This window comes from Notolepis coatsorum (genome assembly GCF_963971535.1).
Source record: "Notolepis coatsorum genome assembly, chromosome: 5".
Taxonomy (NCBI): domain Eukaryota; kingdom Metazoa; phylum Chordata; class Actinopteri; order Aulopiformes; family Paralepididae; genus Notolepis; species Notolepis coatsorum.
The window spans coordinates 18406631-18433550 of record NC_140169.1 but is presented as its reverse complement, the minus strand read 5'-3'; the positions used below and the strand labels follow the sequence as shown (position 1 = coordinate 18433550).

General features: G+C 43.4%; 1 protein-coding gene across 3 annotated transcripts; it reads left to right on the top strand.

Moving 5' to 3' along the window:
* On the top strand, positions 1-24757 carry ifngr2 (interferon gamma receptor 2). Of its 3 annotated transcripts, none has more exons than XM_084314624.1 (7): positions 1-226; positions 1965-2142; positions 15289-15458; positions 19985-20130; positions 20834-20975; positions 21668-21810; positions 23173-24757. In XM_084314624.1, exons 1-7 carry the CDS (start codon positions 187-189, stop codon positions 23338-23340), a joined length of 987 nt encoding a protein of 328 aa, XP_084170750.1. In that variant the 5' UTR covers positions 1-186; the 3' UTR covers positions 23341-24757. The 3 variants fall into 3 exon arrangements, with proteins under 3 accessions (XP_084170750.1, XP_084170751.1, XP_084170749.1); XM_084314625.1 differs by having other exon boundaries at positions 1962-2142; positions 20027-20130; XM_084314623.1 differs by having other exon boundaries at positions 2-226; positions 1962-2142.
* The last annotated feature ends 2163 nt before the right edge of the window (positions 24758-26920 follow it).

The following is a 26920-nucleotide window of genomic DNA, read 5'->3' as shown; positions in this document are numbered from 1 at the left end:
CAGTGCTTCACTGCGCATTCTGGGAAGAGTTACCACAGAGGCTAGCTAGTAGTTAGCTGACATTACATCTTGTGTGGGTCTTTACTAGGGTCGATGACAAGTTGACAACTGAAGATCAATATTACCAATGGTTATAATGCTGCTAACATTTGATCGTCAATTTATTACGCCGTCTGAATTGACATAATGCTGTACATTTTACTCTGGATTCAAGTCGCCGGTCAAGGTAAATACTAATAAAGAGTTCAGTTTCGTTCTTCTTAGCTGGGTAACAGTACTAGTCTATCTAATGGGGGACCTTGATGTAAACAAGACGGAAGTCTTTATCTGGTCTGCATCCTCTTAACAATTGTGTGTATTGAGCCGTACTGTATTGTACCCATCTGTTAATAAAATTTTCAATCAATCAATCAGAACACGTTAGTTGACCAGACGGAAGTCTTTATCTGGTCTGCATCCTCTTAACAATTGTGTGTATTGAGCCGTACTGTATTGTACCCATCTGTTAATAAAATTTTCAATCAATCAATCAGAACACGTTAGTTGACCAGAGTCCGAATAGGGTAATCCTAGCAGGGACCCTGATTGACAAAACAAAACACCTGGATTGATCAAACAAATGCGCGCACTGTGCCACTCTGGATAACTGATGGAAAGGCTTGAAAAGGCACATCACCAACACAGACACATATGTTTACTGACTTTCACCTTGTAGAATAAACCTTGCTCCTGACCAGGTATGGAGCTCCGGGCAGGTTGAGTTGAGCTGTGTTGTGGCTTGTGAGTTTGGCACAGTGGCTACAGTCAGTAACTGCTTCCCACCTTCCTATTGTGATTCTGGGTGAGGTAGAATAATGAATATATTCAGAAACCTCAGATTTAGCTGATTCATTCGGTATATATGTCACTGTAGCAGTGTAGCATTATGCCGTAAGATTTGAGTGAAAAGTAAACAGAAAATGTCTATTGTGTGAGCAGGCTCTCCCCATTTGCTTGCACCCCAGCCCACAGTGTGAGAATCGCTGGTTTAGTCGTGTGTTTGAGAGAGAGAATTTCCTGAGAGCAGTTAAACATTTAAGTCAGAGAGAGCAAATGTGTGCATCAGAGAGGCATGTTTCAGTTTAAAAGGCCTGCTTTCCTTTACACAGCTGTAAAGCAATGTGAATCACTACCAGTGTAGTACCCACCTTCAAAACCTCTCTAAAAGAGCACCTACGGAAGACTGCAATCCGAAACTGGTCCCTGTAAATGTCCAAACCCAACCCCCTCCAATGTACAATTTCTTCCCCCTCAAATGTATATACTCTCTTTCTTAGACTCTTTTTGTATCACAAACAGTACTGTATTTGTAGATCTGGTATGTCATAAATGTCTAGATGTAGCAGTACTGTATCTGTATATGTCATTATGTTATGGTGAGTTGAAAATGGGGGACCCTGATGTAAACAAGACGAAAGACTTTCTCTGTTCTCTGGTCTGCATACCCTTAACAATTGTGTGTATTGAGCCATACTGTATTGTACCCATTCTGCAATCTGTTAATAAAATGTTCAATCAATCAATACATTGTCCTGTAAATGTACAAGGTGGGGGCATTGTTAATATAAGACAAGGGCCCCCATATTTGATCTTGAACCTTAAAGGAACATGCCAACTTTTTTGGAGAATTAGCTTGTTATTTGCCATCTACCCTGGAGTTAGACAAGCAGATACCCTTTTCTTCTCTGTCATTACTTTGTGTGTGTGTGTGTCACCTCTAGTTTGAGCAGCTTGACTCCCACCACAGAGCTAGCCTTCCTCATCCAGCTTGTTCAGTTTGTGACGCTGGGGGGTCTCCTCAGGAAAAACAACCCACTCTGTCCCTTCCTGTAGAGGGCCTCTGTGTTTTATCCTAAAAACCCTTGGGTTAAGCTACTACTAGTAATGATATTATTCATTGTTCTATCTTTTGTCATCTCTAGTAGTATGGGCTGACGAGCTTTGCTGCTGGAGCAGCGCTGACACACAGTGTGGAGATAGGTCTGGCAACGCACGACTAAATGACCTGCCTCCACCACAAGATGTCCACGTCGCTGACTCATTACTGAGCTGGACCCCTGCTCCCGATCACAGAAATGTCACATACACTGTTCAATACCGCAGGTGAGTTTAGGCCTATTGTATCTATATCTGCCCTGTGATGTTGTCCTCTTACCTGTGTGGATATGTTGTGTACGTCTTATTGTGATTGTGTAAAAGAGTTACCACTTCCAATGTAGCTATACCATTTTATAGAAAAAGGCAAATGAACTACAGTAGTGTTTAATGCGGGAGGGAATGAGTTAATGTAGAAACCACGTCTGTCTTGTTTTCTAGAGGACATAACGGTGGCCTTTTTCCATCAACGTCACACACATGTTCACACGTAGGAGCTGCCCGGTACAGTTGTAGCTGGTTTGGTGCCTTGGCAGTTGTTATTAAGGGAGTGGAGAGCAACACTCTACTCCCCCCCCCCCCCCCCCCTCCTTTTAACATGGAACTTAACTCCGGCATCCATACCCCTTATTGCTTTGACCAATAGGGCGGTGAAGTGACTAAGGTGAATAGAACCGTTATCTAGAAAGCTGTCCATTGCCTCTGTTACATGTACTGTACCACTCTGTTGCCTACACCCTAGGCTCTCTTACCATACTGTACCAATCTGTTGCCTACACCCTAGGCTCTGTTATTATACTGTACCACTCTGTTGCCTACACCGGCCAGGGGTGCCCAACCTTTTTTGAACCAAGATCTACTTTTTAATTTACCACCTAGCCGAGAGCTACCAGCCAAAATTGTATATTGTAAGCCGTCATTTGAGGCTTTATGAAAGCAGCATAATGAACACAAATCTGACCTCATCTTAAATAACAAACAGCATTGCTTGTTGTTGTGAAGGATCAGATTAAACCGAATATATATATTTATTTATGGATATATATTTAATAGTATTTGTATATCGTTTGATATCCCCTGTATATTCCTTGTACAATATGCACTGAATATCCCTTTAGTCTACTAACAGCCCATAATAGTTTCATTCTACCATTGGACGAGAACCTGGCGCCAGCAGCCATACCCCTAGGTTCAAGTTCAATCGTGCCGACCAACATGTCGTGGCAAGCCCGGTTCCGCGTAGGAATACGTCTGGCGAAATACGAATGGTACTATTTGTTCACAGCGCATATATATATGGCGCAAGTAAAGTAGAACTTCCTTTTTTAGTCCATTAGTTCTTTACCCTCCAACTAAGTAACAGACGCGAAGCCTCACCCACGACGCACGTGTGGTGCAGTAAGGCCTACTTGGCCTCAGAATAGGCATTGAGATATCGTGTGGATTAATAGTTGAATTGTCATAGTTTGGCACTATACCGTCGAGTTGGACGTATTTCTATTAAGCTAATAATAGTCTATTATGTATGGTGCATCGTTCGGTTAGAGTTATAAAGTGAGCAGTACCCCCATCGTTCCTGACGTTATCTGGAGTCTTAACCAGGCTGGGCAGACCACGTGTGGTGCTTGCATCCGAGGAGCTCCGGGCCAGGACGAGTGGACCTGTACATTGGATTACTTTACCCGGACGACGGCGAGCCTTCCACGGCTTGGATTATCTACATGCTTTGGGTGCTTTGATTATTCCATGGATAACGGCCAACACTGCTGAGTGTTGGAACTACCCCCCGGAGAGGAGTCCAGGTGAGACGGCGCTCTACCCCGAGTGAGGTCGCCTCACGTCTCTTCATCTGTGGACCGGCAGCTACCGTCCACCAGAGGGTCCAGCTGTATTCATCTGCGGACCGAGGTTCTGTGGGCATCGTGTTCAGGACTCTGAATTCTCCCAAGAAATCGTCGGCCAGATGGGATACCGCCAGCGGCTCTTCTAACCCCCCCTCCTACTGTCTTACAACCAGCGGGACCCCCCCCCCCCCCTTAGTGTATCCAGCTATAATCATTTAAGTACCATTGCTATAGTTCCCTAAAGAACCAGGTTGTATATTTGCTCCCGGCGTAACCAGAGATTGGACATTCAATGTTGATTTACCTACGAATACTCATTTGCCATACAAGTGCATTTCAAATCATAAATGTCATTAAGTGAACGTTGTATATACCCTTTGCTATATAAAATATTCGATTTATACATTTGTGTGGACTTCGTTTCATCAGGTGGGAAAGTGTTCATCATATCTATATCATGTACTGGATGGCCAGAAGTTAAAGTACAAGAGGTAGTGGTTTAATAATACCATACTTATCAATACAGTCAGGGAATTGTACCCCTCAGTTACACTTGTTGTAGTTAACAAAGAGAGGCAGAGTTGATTTTGCACAAAAAGAAAAGAAATGTATCGCATTTTATTAATCGAGATCTACTTGAAATCACCCCGCGATCTACCTGTCGATCGCGACCGACTGGTTGGGCACCACTGCGGCCTAGGCTCTCTTACCATACTGTACCAATCTGTTGCCTACACCCTAGGCTCTGTTATTATACTGTACCACTCTGTTGCCTACACCCTAGGCTCTGTTATTATACTGTACCACTCTGTTGCCTACACCCTAGGCTCTGTTATTATACTGTACCACTCTGTTGCCTACACCCTAGGCTCTGTTATTATACTGTACCACTCTGTTGCCTACACCAGGGGTGTCAAACATACGGCCGATCCAGGCCCGCTAGGGGATCCAGCTTGGCCCGCCGGATGACTTTGCTAAGTGTGGAAGACATGCATTGCATTTCTATAAAACTTTACTTTATAATAAAAGTAACTGCTATTCCTAATCAGTCCACTGGGGGTCGCACTGTATCCATAAGAGCATAGATAGACTGTATATAAAACATACAGTGTGAGGGTGAGTTTGTGAAAACATGCAAATCGTGTATCGGTATCTTTTGCCTGAATACCCCAAATTGACAGCCATGACAGCAAAAGTTTTGAGCATGTTTGGGACTACCTACCTTTATGAACAGGTTTTCTCTGTAATGCACATCACTAAAACAAAGCTGCGCTCAAGGCTCGCACATGAGCATTTTAATGATATCCTTAAATTGGCTGCTATTCAGGATTTTAAGCCTGATATTGATGCACTTGTGAAGGCTAAAATATGTCAAATTTCAGGAGCAAATTCATCAGTGAATTGACCTACTTCATGTAAGAATACAGTTCTGTGAAAATGAAAACTTACTGTTGAAATATTAAGTGTTTGGTTTGGTGGAACACTGGCTCATGCACTGCCCCAATGTTTTTCAATGTATAAACTATATTTACAAGGCGGGCGGCTACGTGGCGTAGTGGGCAAGGCGCTCGCCACAAATGACGTAGATGCTGGGCTTGCCTGTTCGAGCCCAGCGCTCCACATTGCTTTCAGTTTAGCTGGTCGTTCATACTAATACACATTGGCCGTATTAGGGGGTGGGAAACTGATGGGTGGGGATCGGGTGTTGTGGACAGCGACTCCTACAGGTCGGTTGGTGCGCCTGCGCAGTAGAATCGGGAAGTGTCGGGGGCAGCGTGAGCCTCCCACCGCCCACGTGTTACTCCTCGCCACTGAGAGATCGAGCTGCGCAGGTGAAAAGATGCGACTGCTGTTACCTCAAGTACCGGAGGGGACTTGTGCTATGTATGACTTAGTCCACATTGCAGCCGGCTTGTGGGAGGCAAGAAACAGCGTTCGTGACAGGGGAGGGTTGAATTGGATGATACGAAATTGGGATGGGAGAAAATATAGAAAAAATGGGAGAAAAAGTGGATAAAAGAAAAATATATATTTACAAGGCATGGGGGGTAACCTAACATTTTTACTTAATAGCTCCCACGTTTGTTTGTTTATTTTGTGCTGAGTCAGTTCAGATGGACAGATAACTACACAGATGTGGAAATATTAGTACATACTTTTTTTTTTTAATTATTATTAGATCTAGAGAAGGTTCTTTTGTTATAAAGTCAAATACTATATTTTTCAGTTCCAAATACAAATGTTTTGCTCCTTTGTAGATCCACTGTGATCTGTAAGTTGTAATGCACACGTGTAAATGATAACCTGAAGCACAGTATTGTTCAAATTGCACTTGTTTTTCTTAATACATTTCAGTTTGTTCCTAATGTTTTGTAAAAAGATAGCTCATTACATCTGAACATTTTCTGAATGTACTTGTACTTATTTACACTTGAACAAGAAATATTGTCATTATGCATGGTGTTATTATGCTATGATTTTACTGGTCCGGCCCACTTGAGATCAAAGTGGGCAGTATGCGGCCCCTTAACTAAAGATGAGTTTGACACCCCTGCCCTAGGCTCTGTTATACTGTACCACTCAAATTATACCTACCTACTGCTTTCACTGACTACAACTGCCCTACACTGTGATCATAATAATCTTAACTACCCACCTCATACTATAGTCTACCCATATACTCTGTATGATAGCATGTACAATAGTGCTGTATATACTGCATATATACATTATATATTTACAGCATATATATATATACATATCCATATCTGTCTGCATATAATCCTCCTATATACCTACGTATACACCTGCATATAACTCTGTATAATAGCATGTACAATAATGCTGTATGTAGACTCCTTTACATAAGCCTACTGCGAGGGGCAAGTGGACTGGCTTGAGTTAGACGCATGCTTAAAGAATTCAATGTCCAGAGAGCTCTTATAATTTTCGATATGCCAATCCTTTTATTGACTTATCAACCAAAATATATATACAAAAACTCTTTTTACTAATAACACTGACCGCCGACCAATACGGCACATCTCGAACACGACAAGACACGGTCAAAAAACTGTATGGCTATTCCACTTGCGCACCTGGGGCTCGTCACCCACTGATCAGTATATATGGGTAACCACCCCCTGTGGTGGTTGCCATGGTGACTGATAATGCCAAACCTCTGCACCGTGAGTTAAAATAAAAGTAAATAAACAGAAGGGCATTTTGGCTCCAACACACCGGCCCCTAATTGAGAATGGCAGGAGGCCAGGAACAATTCAAAATAATATTTACATAATGGAGCCAATAAATGTATACAAAAGAACTCAAAAAACAATTATTTGAATTAGAAGCTTTAAATTGCAGCTTCTTGAAGCAAGCAAAGTTTAGTTACTGGTCTATCCAGTGTGCTCGTTTTTGTCTTCACTCGTGCAGAACGCACCAGTCCTTTCCTGTCAGGATAGGTCTCCAGGACTCTTCCAAGTAACCAGGAACCACGTGGAGCTGTAGCGTCTGCGATCAATACAATGTCTCCAGGGACAAGACTTCGTCTCTCCTTACTCCACCTCTGCCGCTCCTGTAGCAAAGGTAAGTATTCTCTCAGCCAGCGTTTCCAAAAAAGGTCTGAGATGTATTGGACTTGTCTCCATCTCCTTTTGAGGTAGAGGTCAGACTTCTCAAACAATCCAGGTGGCAAGATTGGAATTCTTTTCATTGTGAGAATGTGATTGGGAGTGAGAGCTTCCAGATCGTTGAGATCTCCAGACAACTTAGTTATGGGGCGATCATTAAGAATGGCTTCGACTTCACACAGCACTGTATGAAATCCTTCGTCATTCAAGGTTTGCTGGTGTAGAACTGATGTTAGTATTCGTCGAATCATCCGTATGATGCGCTCCCATGCACCTCCATGATGAGAAGCTGTTGGTGGGTTGAAGCTCCACTGAATTCCTTCTTCCAGAAAAGCTGATTGTATTTTGCTGTGGTTTAAAGCAGCGAGAGCTTCCCTCAACTCTCTTTTAGCACCAACAAAATTGGTTCCATTGTCCGATCTTAAATGAGAGATGGGTCCTCTTCTACAAACAAACCTGCGTAGAGCATTTATACAGGAGTCTGTATCCAATGAATAAGCGACTTCCAAATGGACTGCTCTACTTGCCATACAGGTGAAAATGACTCCATAGCGCTTTTCAAAGGAACGTCCCCTCTTGACCTCAATCGGGCCGAAATAATCAACTCCAACATTGGTAAATGGAGGAAGATCAGCAACGATTCGCTCTAGAGGCAAGTCTGACATCTTCTGCTCACCCAACTTTCCTCTATGGCGTTTGCAGAAGACACAGTCAGACAGGACCTTTCTTGTTGCTGCATTGGCACTAGTGATCCAATATTTTCGGCGCAATCTGGAGAGAACATGGTTTCTCCCACCATGACCCATCTGTTCGTGGATGTGCTTTAGTATGAGAGTCGATACATGGAGGTCTTTCGAGAGGATAACAGGATGTTTAGATTCCTCAGACATTGCTGCCCTACTCAACCTCCCTCCAACTCTAAGCAAGCCATCCTCCAGAATGGGGTCCAGTTTATAGATGGGACTGTCTTTCTTTACTTCACCCTTTCCAGATGTCAACACAGCAAGTTCATCAGGGAACCTTTGCTGTTGAGTGAAGCGAATGATGGCAGACTCAGCTGTAGAAAGATCATCTGGTGTTAAGTTCTGGTTTCCCAATGCAGCTCTACTTTGTTGCATTTCCTGTTCCACTTTGTCTGCATCTTCATGACTCAGTTGGCTTCTTTTACGACTCATCTCCAATAGAGTCTTTCGTAATTTCAGGATCCAAGCAACGGACCTTTTCAACCTTTTCCAGTCAGAAAAGTAGGTGATCAGTTGGTGTGTGGCACTTGGTGCATCGACAATTACTGCGTTGATGGTGAGATCCTTTTTGACCTCAGGGTCATCAGCAGCAATGTTGTACTCCAAGATACTATCTGGCCACTCTTCCTCTGGTTTCCAAAGAAACTCAGGGCCTTCAATCCAACTTCTGTTGGTCAGCAAATCATCCACCGTAACTCCCCTTGAGGCTTTGTCAGCAGGGTTGTGAGTGGTATGAATGTACCTCCACTGCGTGACTTCAGATGTTCTTCGGATGGTAGAAATCCTATTTGCCACAAAGGTGTGAAATCTCTTGTCTTCATTTCTGATGTACTTTAAAACTGAAGTACTGTCAGTCCAGAAACAAGATTTCTCAAGGCAAAGCTGAATTTAGCCTCTGAGCATGGTGTCCACACGAACAGCAAGAACAGCTGCAGTGAGTTCCAAGCGTGGAATGGTGACTTGCTTTAGTGGGCAAACTCTGGCTTTACCTAACAGAAAAGAGACATGACACCTGTTGCTGTTGTTCCATATCTTCAGATAGGTCACAGTGCCATATCCACTTTCGCTGGCATCAGAGAAGTGATGTAGTTGACCACGAATGGTTTCTCCAAAATCTGCCGGCTTGAGGCATCTTTCAACTTTGAATGCCATCACTCTTTCCAGGTCTCTCAACTATTTCGTCCACTGCTGTTGGAGAATTGGGTGAATTTGATCATCCCATCCATAGTTCCTCCTACACATATCTTGCAGTATGAGCTTGGCTGGAAGTGTGAGTGGGGCAAGAAATCCTAAAGGATCATAGATTGAGCTGACCATCGATAGAATCCCACGTCGAGTATGAGGCTGTTCTTTGAGTGCCAACTTGAACTTAAAAGTGTCTGTATCAACACACCAATGAAGTCCAAGGGCCCTCTCCACTGGCAGTTGGTCTCTGTCGAGATCCAAGTCAAGCAAATTCTTGGATCGGTCTTCCTCTGGGATGGATAGCAGCACTCCACGGTTATTGCTAATCCATTTTGTCAAATGGAAGCCTCCTTTTTGACAAACATCTGTCAAATCCTTGACCATTTTAACAGCCTCCTCTTCTGATGGCAAGCTCTTAAGACAGTCATCCATGTAGAAGTTGCTGTTGACCGTGTCAAGTACCTCAGCAGGGAAACTGTTGTGGTTATCTTCTGCTGTCTTTCGGAGGGCATGACGAGCACAGCTAGGAGAAGACACTGCCCCAAAGAGATGCACAGTCATCCTATATTCTACCAGTTCTTGGGATACGTCGCCGTCAGGCCACCACAAGAACCGAAGAAAATCTCTGTCTTTCTGTGCCACATTGACCTGATGGAACATCGCTTTAACATCAGTCATTAAGGCTACAGGTTCTTGCCGGAAACGTGTGAGGACTCCTAACAAGGTGCTGGTGAGGTAAGGGCCTTGTAGAAGCTCCTTATTGAGAGATTTTCCTCTATACTCTGCTCCACAGTCAAATACGACACGCAGATTGCCCTTCCTGGGATGGTACACTCCATGGTGTGGAATGTACCACACTTTTCCATCACACCGTTCCACTTGATGTTCAGGAACACGTTCAGCATATCCTTTACTGATTACGTCGTCGAGAAAGTTGGTGTATTCTCGGTGGAACTTCTCATCTCTCCCAAACTTCCTTTTCAGTCCAAGGATGCGTTGCCTAGCAACAAACTGATTGTTTGGCAGAGACACTTCTTTCCTTTTAAAGGCAAGCTCCAAGGTGTAATGTCCATCTTGCAGTTTGCATGAATCAGTCATGATTTCCATGAACTTCATATCATCCCTCGACATTTCCTCTTTGTCTTCTGATGACCTTTCATTAAAATCATGGTTGTACTGATTGTTCAGCAACTCCTCCAGATTTGTTATAGAGATCCTATTAACAATAGCAGCGGGGTTGACATTCTCACTCCGCTGCTCACTGTAGCCTGATAGGGGACCATTAACGACCCACCCCAATAGGGTCTTAATGGCATATGGCCCATTGCCATGACTATTCACAATTTCCCAAGGTTCAAGCAATTTGGAGGCATTGGTACCTATCAATAACTCCACATCAGCTTGAATCAGAGGAAGGGCAACCCCATCTAAGTATGGCCACTTAGCCAACTCCTCTTGGCTAATGATGTTACTCGTGGTTACAGGCATCCTCTTCTGGGTGTAGACCTTGGGCAGGTCATAGAACTGTTTCCCAGTGAGGCTGGAGATCTCCAAGTCTGTCAGTATGTAGCTGGACACAGATGCCTTTGGACCCATGGTATGTAAGCTGATTTGTGTTTTCCTTCCTGTAAGGTTCAGCCTTCTCATTAGGGATTCTGAACAAAATGTGTCAGTGCTGCCTGGATCTAAAAATGCATATGTTGTGATGATTTTGTCTCCCTTGCTGGACTTCACCTGTACAGGCAAGATTGACAGAGTCCCATTGCTGCTCCCGGCCCCTGTTTGTCCACATGTTTGCAAAGAGATCTGTGCGTTACTCACCGAAGGTTTCTTTGGCTGGTTTGTGTTGCTTGCTCTCTCCTTCTGATTAATATGAAGAACACTGGGATGGTTTTGGCTGCACACCTTGCAAGTCAAGCGCTTCTCGCAATTCCTGCTAAGATGTCCAATGCGAAGGCAGCCAAAACAGATTCCTTTTTGCCTTATAAAAGTAATCTTGTCCCTGTGTGTCTTCTCCTCCATCTGAGGACATTGATCCAGAGTGTGATTTTTAGAGCAACATACACAAGTGTTGGTGTTGTGAGCAGATTCATTTCTTTGCTTTGCAGGGGTTTCGATGGTAGTAACTGTGGTTGCAAAACTGTCTCCTTTGAATTTGGGTTTAATTTGTGACTTCATTCTGTTCATGTTCATAGGTCTACTTCCTGTACTTGGTGGTGTATTTTGAATGTCTCCGAAGACTGGGTCTGAGACAATCTTTACCTGGCGCTCAATGAATGTGACAATATCCATGAATTGTGGTCTGCGATGGTATTTTTCCATTATCGAACATACAGAGACTCTCCAATTCTCTCTGAGCTTGTATGGAAGCTTTGAAATCAATACTTTCATGTTCGCTGGCATATCGAGTTCCCTCATGTACTGGACATTCTCCATAGCATTACAGCACTCCCGAAGGAAAAGAGCATAGGCTTGAAGAGATTTTATGTCTTCAGCCTTCACTAGCGGCCAGTTGAGCATCTTCTCCATGTAAGCTGCTGTGATTTTATATTCATCTCCAAAGTGTTGTTCAAGTAGGTACTTTGCCATATCATAGCCTCTGTCTGGAGCCATGTGTTGACAGCTACGTACAAGCTCTTTAGGCTGACCCCTGGTGTACTTCTCCAAGAAGTACAAACAATCACCTCTGTTTCTCGTGTTCTTCTCCACACAATGAACAAAGGCTCTGACAAAGGTTCTGTACTGCAGAGGATCCCCATCAAAATATGGAATCTCTCTTGGTGGCAGTAAGTGAGTGGTTTGCTGCTCCACTAGCATTGCTGTTATCTCATTTTGCCTTTTTAATAGGTTACATACAAGTTGACAACTGAGGTTTCATTGCTTTGGGGTGAAATTACAGTTGGGGTCGTTAGCTGCACAGGAGCTTCCATGTGGATTGTATTGTCCTGTGCTCCATCCCAAGACACATGTTGTCTTTGTAAAGATGGCGGTTGTGTTTGAATGGGAGTTGGCTGTAACAACATAGATTGTTGTCTTTGCCAAAATGGGGGCTGTTGAATGGGTGTTGGCTGCATCAAGTGTATAGGTTGTTGCATTTGCCAGGGTGGTGGTTGTTGAATGAGTGCTTGTTGCTGTTGCATAGCTTGTGGTATTTGCCAGGGTGGTGGTTGTTGAATGGGTGCTTGTTGCTGTTGCATAGCTTGTGGTTTCCATGGTGATGGTGGTTGTTGCACATATGATTGCTGTGCAGATGGTTGCTGCAGTTCTGGTGGTTGCATAGATGGTTGCTGTGGTAGTGATGTATATTCTTTTGCCCGAGGATTGAGAGTGACTGAGGATTCCTTCAACCTTGTTCCTTTCCTGTAGTAGGAGTCCATTCCATCGGACTGTGTGAGTGAAAGAGCTTGGTGACTGGGGGATTGTAATACTGCTATTCTTGCGTTGGTAGCTGCCAATTGTGCATCAAGCTCCATCGTTTCCTTTTTCTTTTTCAGGATCTGTTCCTGCTCTTCCAGAGCGTGTTTATCCTTTTTCAGGATCTGTTCCTTGGCTTCCTGAGCGTGTTTCAGGATCTGTTCCTGCTCTTCCAGAGCGTGTTTATCCTTTTTTAGCATTTGTTCCTGCTCCTCCAGAGCGTGTTTATCCTTTAACGCTGCAGCGTGAATCACAAGTGAAGCTCTATCTGCCTCGGCCTGTAAGCGAGCTGCTGAGGTAGAAGATCTGCTGGACCTGCTGGACTTGCTGGTACCAGACCTTGTGTGACCTTTGTGAGCAGATTTTTTACTTCCCACATTAGAAATGCTGTCATTTGGATTAATTAGATTTTGCACGTCCTCCTCATCCTCATTAACACTTTCCACAGGTTTGGTCATTTTTGTCTATGCATTCATGTGATCAATAAAGTCATTGACATTGATCATTTTGGCTTTGAACCAAATGTCATGTTTTCCCCTTTCCTCAGGAGGTACTATTGGCAACAGAGCCTCCTGGTTTGCTTCTGCTTCCTTGCATATGTGGAGATATTGCATAAATGCGCATTGCACCTCCTGTTTGCATCCACTTTGCATTAATCCCAAAATCGTTTTTTGCAAGTTAGAAGCCTTGTTAAATTTAGATTTATGTAATTTATGTAATGTGTCAATTTTATCCGATAGGGCTTTTGGTGTTAATTTACTCTTGCGTTTTGTGACCTGCTGATCGGTATCAACATTGTGTGTGATTTGACCTGTGTCCACCTCGGACTGTGTTTCAGCCACTGTGGGTGTGGGCTGTGACTTTTCAACCAATGAAGGTTCTTTACAATGAGTTTCAGCCGTGGCTGGCTTTTCAACCATAACGCTGGTCTTTGTTGGATTCTGAACACCTTTATCAGAATTCATATCAGCAATATAAGACCAACAGATTCAATATGAAACGGTACCTTTGGTTAAATCACAATAAACAAACCCACAGTTAATCATCACATGACGTTCTAACCAAACCTTGACACACACACGAACGGGTTGCACAATCATATACCACCAATGCATTGGAATTTTCCCTTTTTATATTTTTCTCAATTGACCCTGTGTGCACACATTTGTTTTTTATATGGCCATATAAGATATACCGGTAGCGCGCTACATACCTGTTCGTTGCGCAGCGCTGTCGGGGCCGTTTGACTTTATTCTTTGAACTTCGAAAAGTCTTCAAACAGCGCTCCTTGTCCGAGTGCTATTCAACATCAAACAGCGCTCTTTGTCCGAGCGCTATTCAATAAACTGCTTGCGCGCAGGACAGCTCCCTGGTCCGTTCCCTCGCCCAAATGGTGCTGGGGCAGGTGATGCCGTCCGCTCCTTGACGGTGGTGGGCAGCTCCTCCTGGTCCGTACGCTCCCCCAAATGGTGCTGGGGCAGGTCCTCCCGGTCCGTCCGCTCCCCGACGGTGCTGGGCAGCTTGGTCCAGATTGTCCACGTTCCGCGCAATTCCAAGCGAAACGGTGAACCAAACAGTTGTCACTAATGTCTTTCAGCGGCCTCAAAAATCAAAACACTGTCCCGCTGATCAGCTGTTGAATCTTGAGCGCAGAGCGCGCTGTCTCGCTGATCAGCTGTTTGAATGAATCTTGAGCGCCGAGCGCGATTAACCTCGTCTTCCAATAAGTAACAAAGGCAATTGTCCATTTCAAACGAAGAGCCTTAGTTTTTGACTAATGTAGACTCCTTTACATAAGCCTACTGCGAGGGGCAAGTGGACTGGCTTGAGTTAGACGCGTGCTTAAAGAATTCAATGTCCAGAGAGCTCTTATAATTTTCGATATGCCAATCCTTTTATTGACTTATCAACCAAAATATATATACAAAAACTCTTTTTACTAATAACACTGACCGCCGACCAATACGGCACATCTCGAACACGACAAGACACGGTCAAAAAACTGTATGGCTATTCCACTTGCGCACCTGGGGCTCGTCACCCACTGATCAGTATATATGGGTAACCACCCCCTGTGGTGGTTGCCATGGTGACTGATAATGCCAAACCTCTGCACCGTGAGTTAAAATAAAAGTAAATAAACAGAAGGGCATTTTGGCTCCAACACTGTATATATACATATATATTCTTACCATATATATATATATATATATCCACCTGTCATACCTGCACATGGCCAGTATGACTTATTACCCGTCTTTATACCTGTCACTGTACATATTGGTATTACAACTCCTGCACATACATCTGATTAGCACTACACCCAGTAGTACTCATTTATATATTTGATACCCAGTTTAATCACCTGTACATTGTATATTACTGTTGCACTTTACTGTTACATTTGCACTCTGGTTGGATGCCAAACTTCTTTTCCTTGTACTTTACTTGTGCTGTATAATGACAATACATTAAAATCTCATTGACATTAATTCATGGATAATGAGGCTTGAATGATTCCTTCTTTTGAGTGATCTTCTTGATTCTTGTCCTCAGCTTCAACTCTAAAGCGTGGCAGGACGTCCCCCACTGCGTCCGGACGAGGCTCACCTTGTGTGACGTCGCGGACACGCAGGCACAAGAGAAGCACGGCTGTGTGGAGCTGCGTGTCGCCGGGGAGGAACGTGGCCAGGCTTCCGTTCCCATTGAAGCTTGCAGCCAAACGGGTAACGAGCCTGCGGCCATAGAGCTTTTCTAATAGTATTCTTAGGGTATTTCTACCTGTGTGAGAGAGATGGAGAAAACAAGGTTGCAATGAATTTCTATATTTTTCTGGGGGAGAATAATTGGGTTTTTGTTCCACCCTCAGCCACCTGTAAAACATTTGATCAATAAATAAAAAAAAAGTGTAACACATTAACTGAATTATATTTGAGCTGGAACCAAACTAGTTTGCTTCTTTTCTAAATAGTTTAATCTAATGATGAATTTATCTTTATATTTAGAAACAAAACGTAATTTCAGATTCAGAGTTTTTATTTGCCACATGGAAGCAATACAATCATACAGTTTTCATACAAAATCATAAATATAGTTCTACCATGGGCAAAAGGAGCAGGAAGAAGAATAAATCTTATGGTTACCTGCCCCCTATTCTTAAACTAAACAAGTGTCAGTATTAGTTTCATTTGTTCATTTCAAACCATACAACCTATACAATACAAGATGACCACAAAACAGCACTACAACCACCACAAAACAATAGACAACAGCAACAACAGACCCCACCCATGGTCCGAAAAGTGGGATGGAAGAAGCCAAGCCTGTGAACTTCCATTCCCCACACCCCGGCCATCACCCTCTACATACAACATGTAACACAGCTCCGCTTCCCACATCCCCCAACATCTCAACAAGACACACATGAGTCTGACCAGTCAATACATATTTTATATACATACTCCTTTTAATGCCAAACATCATGTTCACCCTCCTCCTTATACCTTTCCAATATTCCTTTTTTTAACTTTCTTTTAAACTGGTATATGTTTTTACTCAATTTAACGTCCTCGTCCAATCCATTCCATAATCTTACTCCACAAACAGATATACACATAGATTTTAGAGTGGTTCTTACACCCGGTTGCTGGAGTTTCTGTTTCCCTCTAAGATTATAAATCCTGATTCCTACCCTCTCAGTGAACCGATATTGGATGGGGGTTGGAAGAGAGTTATGTGAAGCTTTGAACATGATTTCGGCAGTTTTAATTTTGATCAAGTCCCATAATTTAAAAGCTGATGCTTGTAAAAACAATGGGGTAGAGTGTTGGTTGTACTTAGTGTTGTACACAATCCTAATGGCCTTTTTTTGCAGAATATAAAGAGGTGATATATTGGAACGATAAGTATTACCCCATTCTTCCAGACAATAATTTAAATATGGGACTACAAGTGCATGGTAGAGGATGAGAAGTGACCTTTGGTTGACAAAATTCTTGGATCGATACATAATCCCCACACTTTTGAGTGAAGTCACTGGCAAAAACATCTGATGTCCTTTCTAAATTACCCCAAGCATCTTTCTCTGCATTATGTTCTGTAAATACTGGTAGTACTGGCTCCCGGCCGTCAGGACCAGTACAGAGAGACTCAGAAGGAGCTTCTGTCCCGGCCGTCAGGACCAGTACAGAGAGACTCAGAAGGAGCTTCTGTCCCGGCCGTCAGGACCAGTACAGAGAGACTCAGAAGGAGCTTCTGTCCCGGCCGTCAGGATGCTCAATGACTCTGTAGCATCAACCCATCCATCTACACTCATTGCACACATTCACTTTAAACAAACACTCAACCTTAACACTCACTTTAGACACTTTAAACACTACACCATTATGTTATCTATTCATTAAAGAGATTTGCACTACATCCATACCTCATTTTTGTACCTCATTGCCTGCATTTCTACTTCATTGTACTTAGGTTGTACTTTAGTTTGTATATTGTATATTTGTATAGTGTTGGGACTTTATTCCTCTTACCTTTTTTTACTGCATGAAGCACATTCTCAGGGGCTCATACAAAACCAAGCATTTCACTGTAATGTACATGTAATTTATACATGACAATTAAAAGCACATTTGAAACTTTAAATAATAAAGTTTTAATAAGACAATACTGATATATTTGTGATAGGCCAATATCGGGCTCTACTGTATAAAGCTTTTTGGTTAAGTCAAACAGCTAAATATGTATTTAAATTTGTATTATAATTTTACTGCCTATATTTACTGTCTTACTATTACCCTGCTCATACCTGTACCTCCCCTACCCCTCCCACATAGAATAGAATAGAAATACTTTAATTATCCAGAGGGAAATTTGACACTACAAATCGCTCACATTAAACATTTAGACAGAACAAAGTCACGAATAAGAATAACCAAACAAATTGCCTAGGCGGCTGGGTGGCGCAGCGGACTAAGCGCTTGTCACCAACGTGAGAGACACTGGTATCGAATCCGGCTGTCAGCGTTGCCTCTGGCTTGGCCGGCCGTCATACTGGCACAATTGGCAGAGTCAGCGGGAGGGAAGCCGGTGGGGTGGTATTCTGGTCGTTGTAAACAGCGACTCCTACAGGTCGGTCAGGGCGCCTGCACAGCGAGGGAGGGAGATGGTGAGGGTAGTGTGACCTCCCACACGTTACACCTCGCCAATGAGAGTCCGCGCTGCCAGGTGAAAAGATGCTGCTGGCTGTCTCCTATGTCTTGGAGGAAGCATCTGATAGACTTCAGGGCTCCCTAGACCGACCAGTGGGGGGCACATGCGAGCAAAGGCCAGGAAGGGGAGGGGGGAATTGGCATAACGACTAACTTGGGATCAGTGGCGTCGCGTGGGTAAAATAACAGGGGAAGCCAAAAGAAAATGATTAAAAAAAAAATTATTAAATATTTGTATTATTATTTTATTTTTTTTATTTAAGTCAAGCAGTCATCATGTACACTACAGTATGGCTCGGCGGCCAGTCAAACTTTATTTTTATTTATTTAACAGATTGCAGAATGGGTACAATACAGTACGGCTCAATACACACAATTGTATAAGGGGATGCAGACCAGAGAAAGACGTTTGTCTTGTTTACATCAGGGTCATTAATACTGCTGGAGCATTGGTTCATTTTTGGTCCGATTTTTCCTTGCACGATTTTGCGCGCCGCGTGGGAGCAAATTCGAGAAAAATATTTTCACGCGGATCGGAATCACGGCGCGCCCGTGGGACACTTTTCCGTTTCGGCGAGTTTATTCCACGCTTGCGGCTTTCCTTTTCTAAGCATTTTCGGGGCTACATGTGAATGAGTAAAAGTTGCGGGACGCCCAGATGTTTCCACGATAGAAAGCTTGCGTGGATCCCATAATAGGCTCACTTACCGTACTTTTCGGATTATAAGCCGCGGCTTTTCCCCCCATTTTTCGACCCTGCGGCTTATATAACGGTGCGGCTTATATGTGACTCGACGTGACCAAACCCGAAAATGTAAAAATCTAAATATTGCTTTTTTGACTGCATTGAAATGTTATTTATCTGTTCCCTTATTTGCTAAACTTAATACAACTTGTAAATGAGTTAATTCTTGTTATTTGTCCGACAGTATTGTGTCCCAATGCTAATTATATTATGGTAATTAAACATTAAAACACCTGCGGCTTATAGTCCAGTGCAGCTTATATATGTACACATCATTCAATTTAGCTGCTGCGGCTTATAGTCAGGTGCGGCTTATAGTGCGAAAAGTACGGTAATACAGCGTTTTTAAAATCACGCAACATTTTCAGGGTCGCGAGCCGACCTTTTCCCCTCGTTTTCGATGATGGAAGTGATGTAGGAAAAGCTTCGGCACGCCGAGAGGTACCCGTGGATTTAATCTCGCGAGGATCGGGGTAATATTCGGCCCGTGGGAGCAGTCACGGGTTAATACAATGTTCAGAGTGCAGAGGGGAGGTGTGCAGAGGGGAGGCCACACTCAGGATTCTTCTCACAGCCCCGTTTTAAACTTTTAAGGTGTGGCAGTCAGCTCGAATCTGATTGGCTAGGATCGGTTTTGGACTCTAGATACATGAATCACATGGTTGAGGCTGGAGAAAGAGACCTACCCCCTGCCTCCTCTCCTCTATAGCTGCAGTGGGCATAGTGAGTCTGACAGTGTGTTAGAGGGAGTGAGAAGGAGAAGAGGGAGACATTAAAAAAAAAAAAAAAAATTATAACACAGATGCACAGATGAAAAAGAATGTAAACTATATTAAAAAAAAATTATATATATATATATATTTTTTTTTATATTTCATATTTGATATTAATTAATATTTTAATAGGGAGGCCTGGCTTCCGTTGGCTTCCATAAGGATTCGCCACTGCTTGGGATGGGAGAAAAACACAGAAAAACAGGAGGAGAAAAAGTGGATACAAAAATAATAAAAACAAATTATTAATTAAGAATAGAATAAAATATACAGAAGTCTACAGTAAGTGTAATATTGCATAGTGTTGTTTCAAAATTAACATGCTGCTATGACACCTGAATTTCCCCAAGGGGATCAATAAAGGAATATCTTATCTTATTTTTGTCATTTCTAGCTAGTTTTGGGCTATGAAAGCCTTTCTCAGTGGCCTGATTAAGTGGCATTACTTCCTGCACGCCAACCTTGCGAGACAAATCTAGATTTTCACTGAACCTCCTATTTATTCTATATGTCCCTCCATCCAGGTGATTCTTGTAGTCCTAAATTCAGTCTAATCCCGCGGCCAGATTCCCTGACTGTCAATCTTAGCGGCAACCACAGTCTGGCAGAGCGACATGGAGACGACGCGGCACACAGAGTTTGCTATGGCAAGGAAGGGGAGCTGCTGACGGTAAGATGCCACGGTCTCCCTGTATTTACCCACAACTTGATAACCCATTCATTATTTCTGCAGCAAAACCATGAAAAATGTAACGTATTGACAGCTTGATGATGAATGAAAGGAAACTGGATTTGAAGAAGTCTTTATTTGTAGCACACATTGCTACATTGTAATGCAGCGAACACACACATGCGAGATGGGCGACACATAAACACACACACATGCTTTTGGGTCGCCGAAGAAATGTCCTCTGCACCTTCCCCCCCAAGGACAGGCGGGACCAATCCAAGTGCTCCTGTCCATCTTCGTCAGGGATTGGTGTGTTGGCGATCTGTTCTGCATGTTTTTGCACTGGGTTTATCTCTTTCTGGAGGGGAAACCATTGCGAGCACAGGGAGAACATGCAACCACCACACAGAAAGGCCAGGGAGATACCCCACCTGGGTATCTTGCAACCCGGTCCCCAAGCGGGATTCAAACTCGGGACCTTCTTGCTGTAAGGCGACAGTGTTAACCACTGCACCACGGCACCTTACTTGTTACCGTGTGATCTTATTCTATTGCTTAATGGATGCGGTTCCTAAAAGCTAGCAGTACTGTTGCTTGCTGATCCACGAGACTCAAAGGCGTTTGCTTTCCGTGGAGAATAGAAATATTGAAAAAATGCTGGTTTAAGAATATATTGGGTAATATTCATACACTTTTCTGGCAGGAATTTGGAGACGTTCATTCATCGGTGGCCATCAGACACGTGGAGGAGAGGGTGCGCTACTGTGTAAAGGTGCAGTTCACCAACTATCTGAAACGTGTTGGACCAGCTAGCTGTGCACAGTGTGAACTCATCCCCATGTCAGGTAAGACTCAGCTGGTGGGAGAGAGGGAAGAGGGATAGTACCATTGGTGTGGGTTGGATGTTATGGTGATCGTCCCCTTTGTTCAATCAGGTCACAAACCTTTCAGATGATGAAGCCTGCAACTAGATTAGATTAAAATGTATTGTCACCATACAGCACAAGTACAGTACAACAAAAAGAAGTTTGGCATCCAACCAGAGTGCAAATGTAACAGTAAAGTGCAACAGCAATATACGATGTGGAGATTAACTGGGTACAAAATATACAAATAAGTACTGCTGGGTGTAGTGCTAATCAGATGTATGTACAGAGTTGTAATACCAATATGTACAGTGATACAGGTATAAAGACAGCATGGTAGTTGTCATACTGGCCAGCAGCGTAACTAGTAAGAGTAGGATACGTACAGATAGATATAGTACTATCTACAGATATTTAAAAGGACTATGCAGGTAAATACAGACGGGAGCGGATAGATATATATGCGGTGAGAATAAGCGCTTGGTAGGTATAAATTGAGTATAGGCAACTACCTTACATAAAGCATAATTACTTCTGGTTGTCTAATCAGTTAATTTAATTTTAATCAGTTTAAAAAAGGTTAACTTGATTTAAAATCCTAAAAGGTTATAGTCTGTCTCGACGGACTGCTTTCATCTCTCTTCTGTTTTGTGTGTGTTTTCCCCCCGTAGAAGCAACGATACATGCCAAGTATGTGGCAATTATCCTGGCAGTTCTGATCATGGGAGTCTCGATAGTTTTCGTTGCATACATCCTCATCTTCAAAACGGAGACGATCAAAGAGTTCATGCGGCCCCATCATGAGATGCCAGAGGTACAGAAAGCTGCTCAAGGGCTCATATCTTTAACATTTCATACATTTAGTTTCAAATGTATTATGTCTCAGGGTAAGAGTCACACGTCCCGCGCAGAGAATTGAACAACGTTCCATTGTCAAACCTCTCTGCCCAAACAGGAAGTCAACTAACCGCTGTTACTTATTCATATAATTTTCCCTGAACATATTGAATAAATAACATTAATTGTTTCCCCTTATATTTCTAGCCTACTTTACTAATAAGACCCGGAAATGTGTTTTATGTTCATAATAATTTCACTTCACGGCGTCTGTACAGCCATGTTTATTCAGTGTCCATGGAAACAACAATGAACGCAGCCATAAAGGTATGGTTTCTGTACATGTATATATTCCCTCCCCGCCGTATGTATATTTCTCTCCCACCCACCCACCCCCTCCTAATGTACAGTCCCCTCCCCATCATATGTATATACTCTGTCAGGATCTAGGGGTAACAGTACTGTATATTTGAATACCGTTTGTCACAAATGTATCAGTACTAAATACCTATATGTCCCTATGCCATAAATGTCATGTATGTTGTGTATGTCATAAATGTCTATATGAATTGAAAATGGGGGACCCTGATGGAAACAAGACAAACGTCTTTCTCAGGTCTGCATCCCCTTAACAATTGTATGTATTGAGCCGTACTGTATTGTACCCATTCTGCAATCTGTTAAATAAAGTTTTCATTCATTCATTCATACACAGAAAAGATAGTGTTTACTCCATAAATACATAATGTTCAGACAAGTGAAAGTGTCACTTGTCCGGTCAAAGTGGGTATAAAGGTTATTGAGCTCATCAGGGAGGGAAGGATCAGTGGTTGGGGGAGAGTTGTTGGTGGGTTTATAGTCTGTGATGGCCTGGATGCCCTGCCACATGCGTCGGGGGTCAGAGTTGTTGAAGTGCTCTCCAACCCTTAGCTTGTGGCTGTGCTTGGCCCGCTTGATTCCCCTATTCAGGTTAGTCCTGGCTGAACAGCAGATCATCAGCTCTAAATGTGGTGTCACGTACCTTTAGCAGTATACGGACGTCTCTGTTCATCCACGGCTTCCGATTTGGAAATGTAGTAATCTGTTATATAATATATATAATGGAGCTGAATGGCACTCAGTTTGTGGCGCTCAAAATGCCCCCAAAGAATACATTTGAAAAACTCAAAAGCAATGCATCTTTCCAGAAATCATGATCTGGTTACTTACTAAAGATAACCCACAGACTTTGTTGTGAGCAGTGTCATTTTAGAACAATTTTCCACTGAAGTACATAATAGCACCCATGGACTGTACCTTGACCTGTTATGTTCCACCTCTTTCTCTTCTGCTTCTCTAGTGCCTCTCAGAGTCTCTTCCTGAAGGACACCAGCTCATCCCCAGCAGCAGTCCAGTCGAGGTCTGTGATTGGCTCACAGTGAATATGAGGGAACCTGATGCAACAGATGAGGCCAGATTGTCTACTGGTGCCCCGTCTGGCTCCTCTCACACAGGATTAAATCTGTGAATTGGGTTTTTCAAAACTGATTAAAAGGAATCCTGATGCTGAAATTTTGGATTTCGTAATCCAATCATACCATTTAATCAAGATGAAATACTGCTTTGGGGTTTTTCAAAGCGAAAACGAGGATAGCTTTGATTCAGGATATTAATCCATGCACATAGTTCACTACTGTTTCATTCAAAACATGCTCTAACATGGCAAGCCTTTTTTTCTTTTTTCGGTTTTGGGATATTTGGATCTAATTTATTGTTCAACCTTCAAACAGTCTGAAAATCGGTGATCATTCTGATCCTGGACTGCAGAGAAGGTGTTGATTTACCCAAATCATTTTGATCTAGATTAAAGGTTTTGATGAACCAGGAGTGGCCACATGGTGAGATGTATACTTGAGGTCAAGACTTTAGTGTTCCGGGGCGCATCTATTCTTAACCCAAACGGTTCATGCGTTTTGCAAATCTGATTGGCCACTGACGTTTCTGGTCATGTGACATGTGCGCCCAATCGCGTGATGCGCCCATTTCCGCCTCGACCAGCAGCAAACCCTAACCCTAACCGTTCTATCGCCATGCTCTAAGACAAACTCTAACCTTAACCGACTTCGAAAGAGTGCCTAAGCTTAACCGGGGAAAGAACTTGCCGTCACACGATTGGTGCGACCAGAAACATCAGTGGCCAATCAGAGCGCAAAACGGGAACGCGGAAGCATGCACCGTTTGGGTTAAGAATACAGGCTTCCGGGGCGCGTGAACACTTAAGGTAACCTACTTGCGTTCAGCGTTTCTCTGATTGGCCACGACGCCCATGTGACCGCGGCAGAGCTTCAGAGCCGCAGAGCGGAAATAGGCTGCCGGCGAAAGAAAGACAGGCATTCTATTGCCATGCTCTGCGACAAACTCTAACCTTAACCAACTCCGAAAGAATGCCTAAACTTAACCCTAACCTTAACCAACTCCGAAAGAATGCCTAAACTTAACCCTAACCATAACCAACTCCGAAAGAATGCCTAAACTTAACCGGCGAAAGAATGCACGTTTATATAGAGAGATGATAAATTAAACAAACGTAAAAAAAAAAAAAAAAAATGAAGTGATTCGAACTTGTCACCAGGCTCCACAGCAAGGCGGCGAACGAGTTGAGCTAACCGTCGATGTTAAAACAGGGGGGATTACGGCTGCATAATGCCGCGGCAACCTGCACGCCTCTGCCGCTCCGCTCTGGCGCTGCCGTGGGGCGTGCTAGGCGTGCTCACGTGGGACGCTGAACGCAAGTAGGTTGCCTTAAGTGTTCAGGCTTCCGGGGCGGCTAAGTGGCGCAGTGGGCAAGGCGCTCGTCACTAATGCAGGAGATGCTGGGTTCGAGCCCAGCTCTCTGCATTGCTACCAGCTTGGCTGGTCGTTCATACTAACGCAATTGGCAGTGTTAGGGGTGGGAAGCTGGTGGGTGGGGATCAGACGTTGTGGACAGCGACTCCTACAGGTCTGTTGGTGCGCCTGCGCAGTAGAATCAGGAAGCAATGGGGGCGGCGTGACCCTCCCACGCAGACCCTCGCCGCTGAGCAGGCATGCAGTGGTGGTCAAACGCGGTTAAACGCCGTTTAGGCTACGTCACTGAGGCAGAGGTGCGCGCATCCTATTATTATGCAAAGTCTAGGTGATGAGTGCCGGCCGGGGTATACGACGCGACGACACAAAAATGACTCGTCGCGCCGTATACCCCGGCCGGCACTTATCACCTAGACTTTGCATAATAATAGGATACCGACAACCAAAATACAAGCCTTGTAGGTGGGGGGTTGCTTGATCTCCCGACTGGAAGGATGAGACAAGTTGTATCATCTGTTCTGTGCGCAACCGAGGGAACATGTATGCACGTGGCATTTGGCCTTGGCCCATATTACGACTGCACCACTGCCGCTGAGAGATCGCGCTGTGCAGGTGAAAAGATGCGACGGCTGCCTCCTCGTGTACCGGAGGGGACACGTGATGCAAGGCTTCGTCCACATTGCAGCCGGCCTGTGGGAGGCATGGGTTTGAGCGATCCGCCGATCGGCCACCAGATGGCGCTCTTGAACCGTTGGAGAGTTGAGAGGGGATCAACAGTAGATCTCAAGTTTCCGGGGGAGAAATATGATTGCGATCACAGATTTTTGGAATATTGATCTCAAAGACGTGGGACGGCGTCTTTGGCAGAATGAGCATGGCGGGGAATGACGTGGTAAGGCGTTTTTGGGGACCAAAGGGTTAAATATATTCTCTAATTCATAAACTATTCACACTAATTAAGGTAACGCCAAAATACTGATATATCAAAGTGCTGTTATCCCTCATCAGTAATGTAAACATCAGATTGTGCTTCAACGTTATTGCCTTACTGACCAATGAAGTGCACCCAAAGTAGGTTTTCGGATTGGTTTTGTGAAGAATGGCATGGATTGTGCCAAGAGGACTCTACCAATCCACATCGTTGGTGAAGGAAAGAGCTAGGGGTCCAGAATTCTGAACACAGTTTTAATGTATTCTCCGACATTCAGTTACTGCTTGCCCAGATTGCCTCCAATAGTTTATCTTATGAACCTTTGAGTTCAGTCGGAAAAGAATGTACTATTGGATATTTGTATTATTTTTGTATTTATTTCTGTGTCTTGTGAATTTCTGAATAAAATAATATTTTCAATACAATATTGAAACTCTATAACTTTAATAACAACCATTACTCAACGCCATTTGGAATTTCCCTTTTAATTACAGTGGATTGCATACATACCAAGTATTGAACATCAGTCATTTTAAAATATAACAAGAACAGAGCGATATGTTTTGGGACCAGGAGGACTACATAATGCTTGCATATCAAACACCCCATGAAATAAATGACTTCCCTTCGATGGAGACATGGATCTCTCAAGGTGTGTCTGTCACCCTTTTGAAATTCATCACAATGACTTCATTCACACAGTCCATCCAAGCAGGGGTGCAGTGCTGGGCATACGCGGTCAAGGCCTAACAAAAATAATGGTTGGTTTCAGGTTGCCGACCGACCCTGCCGATTTAGGTGCGACCCAATATATTTTATGAGTTTAAAAAAAAAATTATATATTAATTATTTTTTAGAATAAAGTTTCATAGAAATCTTAGTCAAACATTTAGTATTATGGATATTAAACATGCTGGCAGAGTACATGCATCCATGTTGTTGTGAACATTTTAACCCTTTCACTGCCACACGACAGCCGGTTAACCCTTTCACTGTGACAATACAGAAGGTTAGCCCTTTACTATCACACAACCGACGGCGATGCTCCATCATTAGCATCATTAGCTCCGCATCCGCGGAGCTAATGATGCTAATGATGGAGCATCGCCGTCGGTTGTGTGATAGTAAAGGGCTAACCTTCTGTCGTGTGGCAGTGAAAGGGTTAATTAAATAAAGAAATTCCCTATCCATAGTCGCCGTGGGAAAGAATAATAAAAAATAAAAAATAAAAAAAATTCCCTACCTACCCATGGCCAAACTGACAACCAACCTGAAACCAACTATTATTTTTGTTAGGCCCTAAACGACGTTTGGGCTTCGTCACTGAGGC

Excerpts from the sequence above, each read along its gene's own strand:
- ifngr2 (XM_084314623.1), top strand. The coding sequence starts at position 187 with ATGCTGTACATTTTACTCTGGATTCAAGTCGCCGGTCAAG. Across the intron at positions 227-1,961 it reads GATTCAAGTCGCCGGTCAAG|TAGTATGGGCTGACGAGCTT; the intron begins GTAAATACTAAT and ends TGTCATCTCTAG. Across the intron at positions 15,459-19,984 it reads TGAAGCTTGCAGCCAAACGG|GTGATTCTTGTAGTCCTAAA; the intron begins GTAACGAGCCTG and ends CCCTCCATCCAG.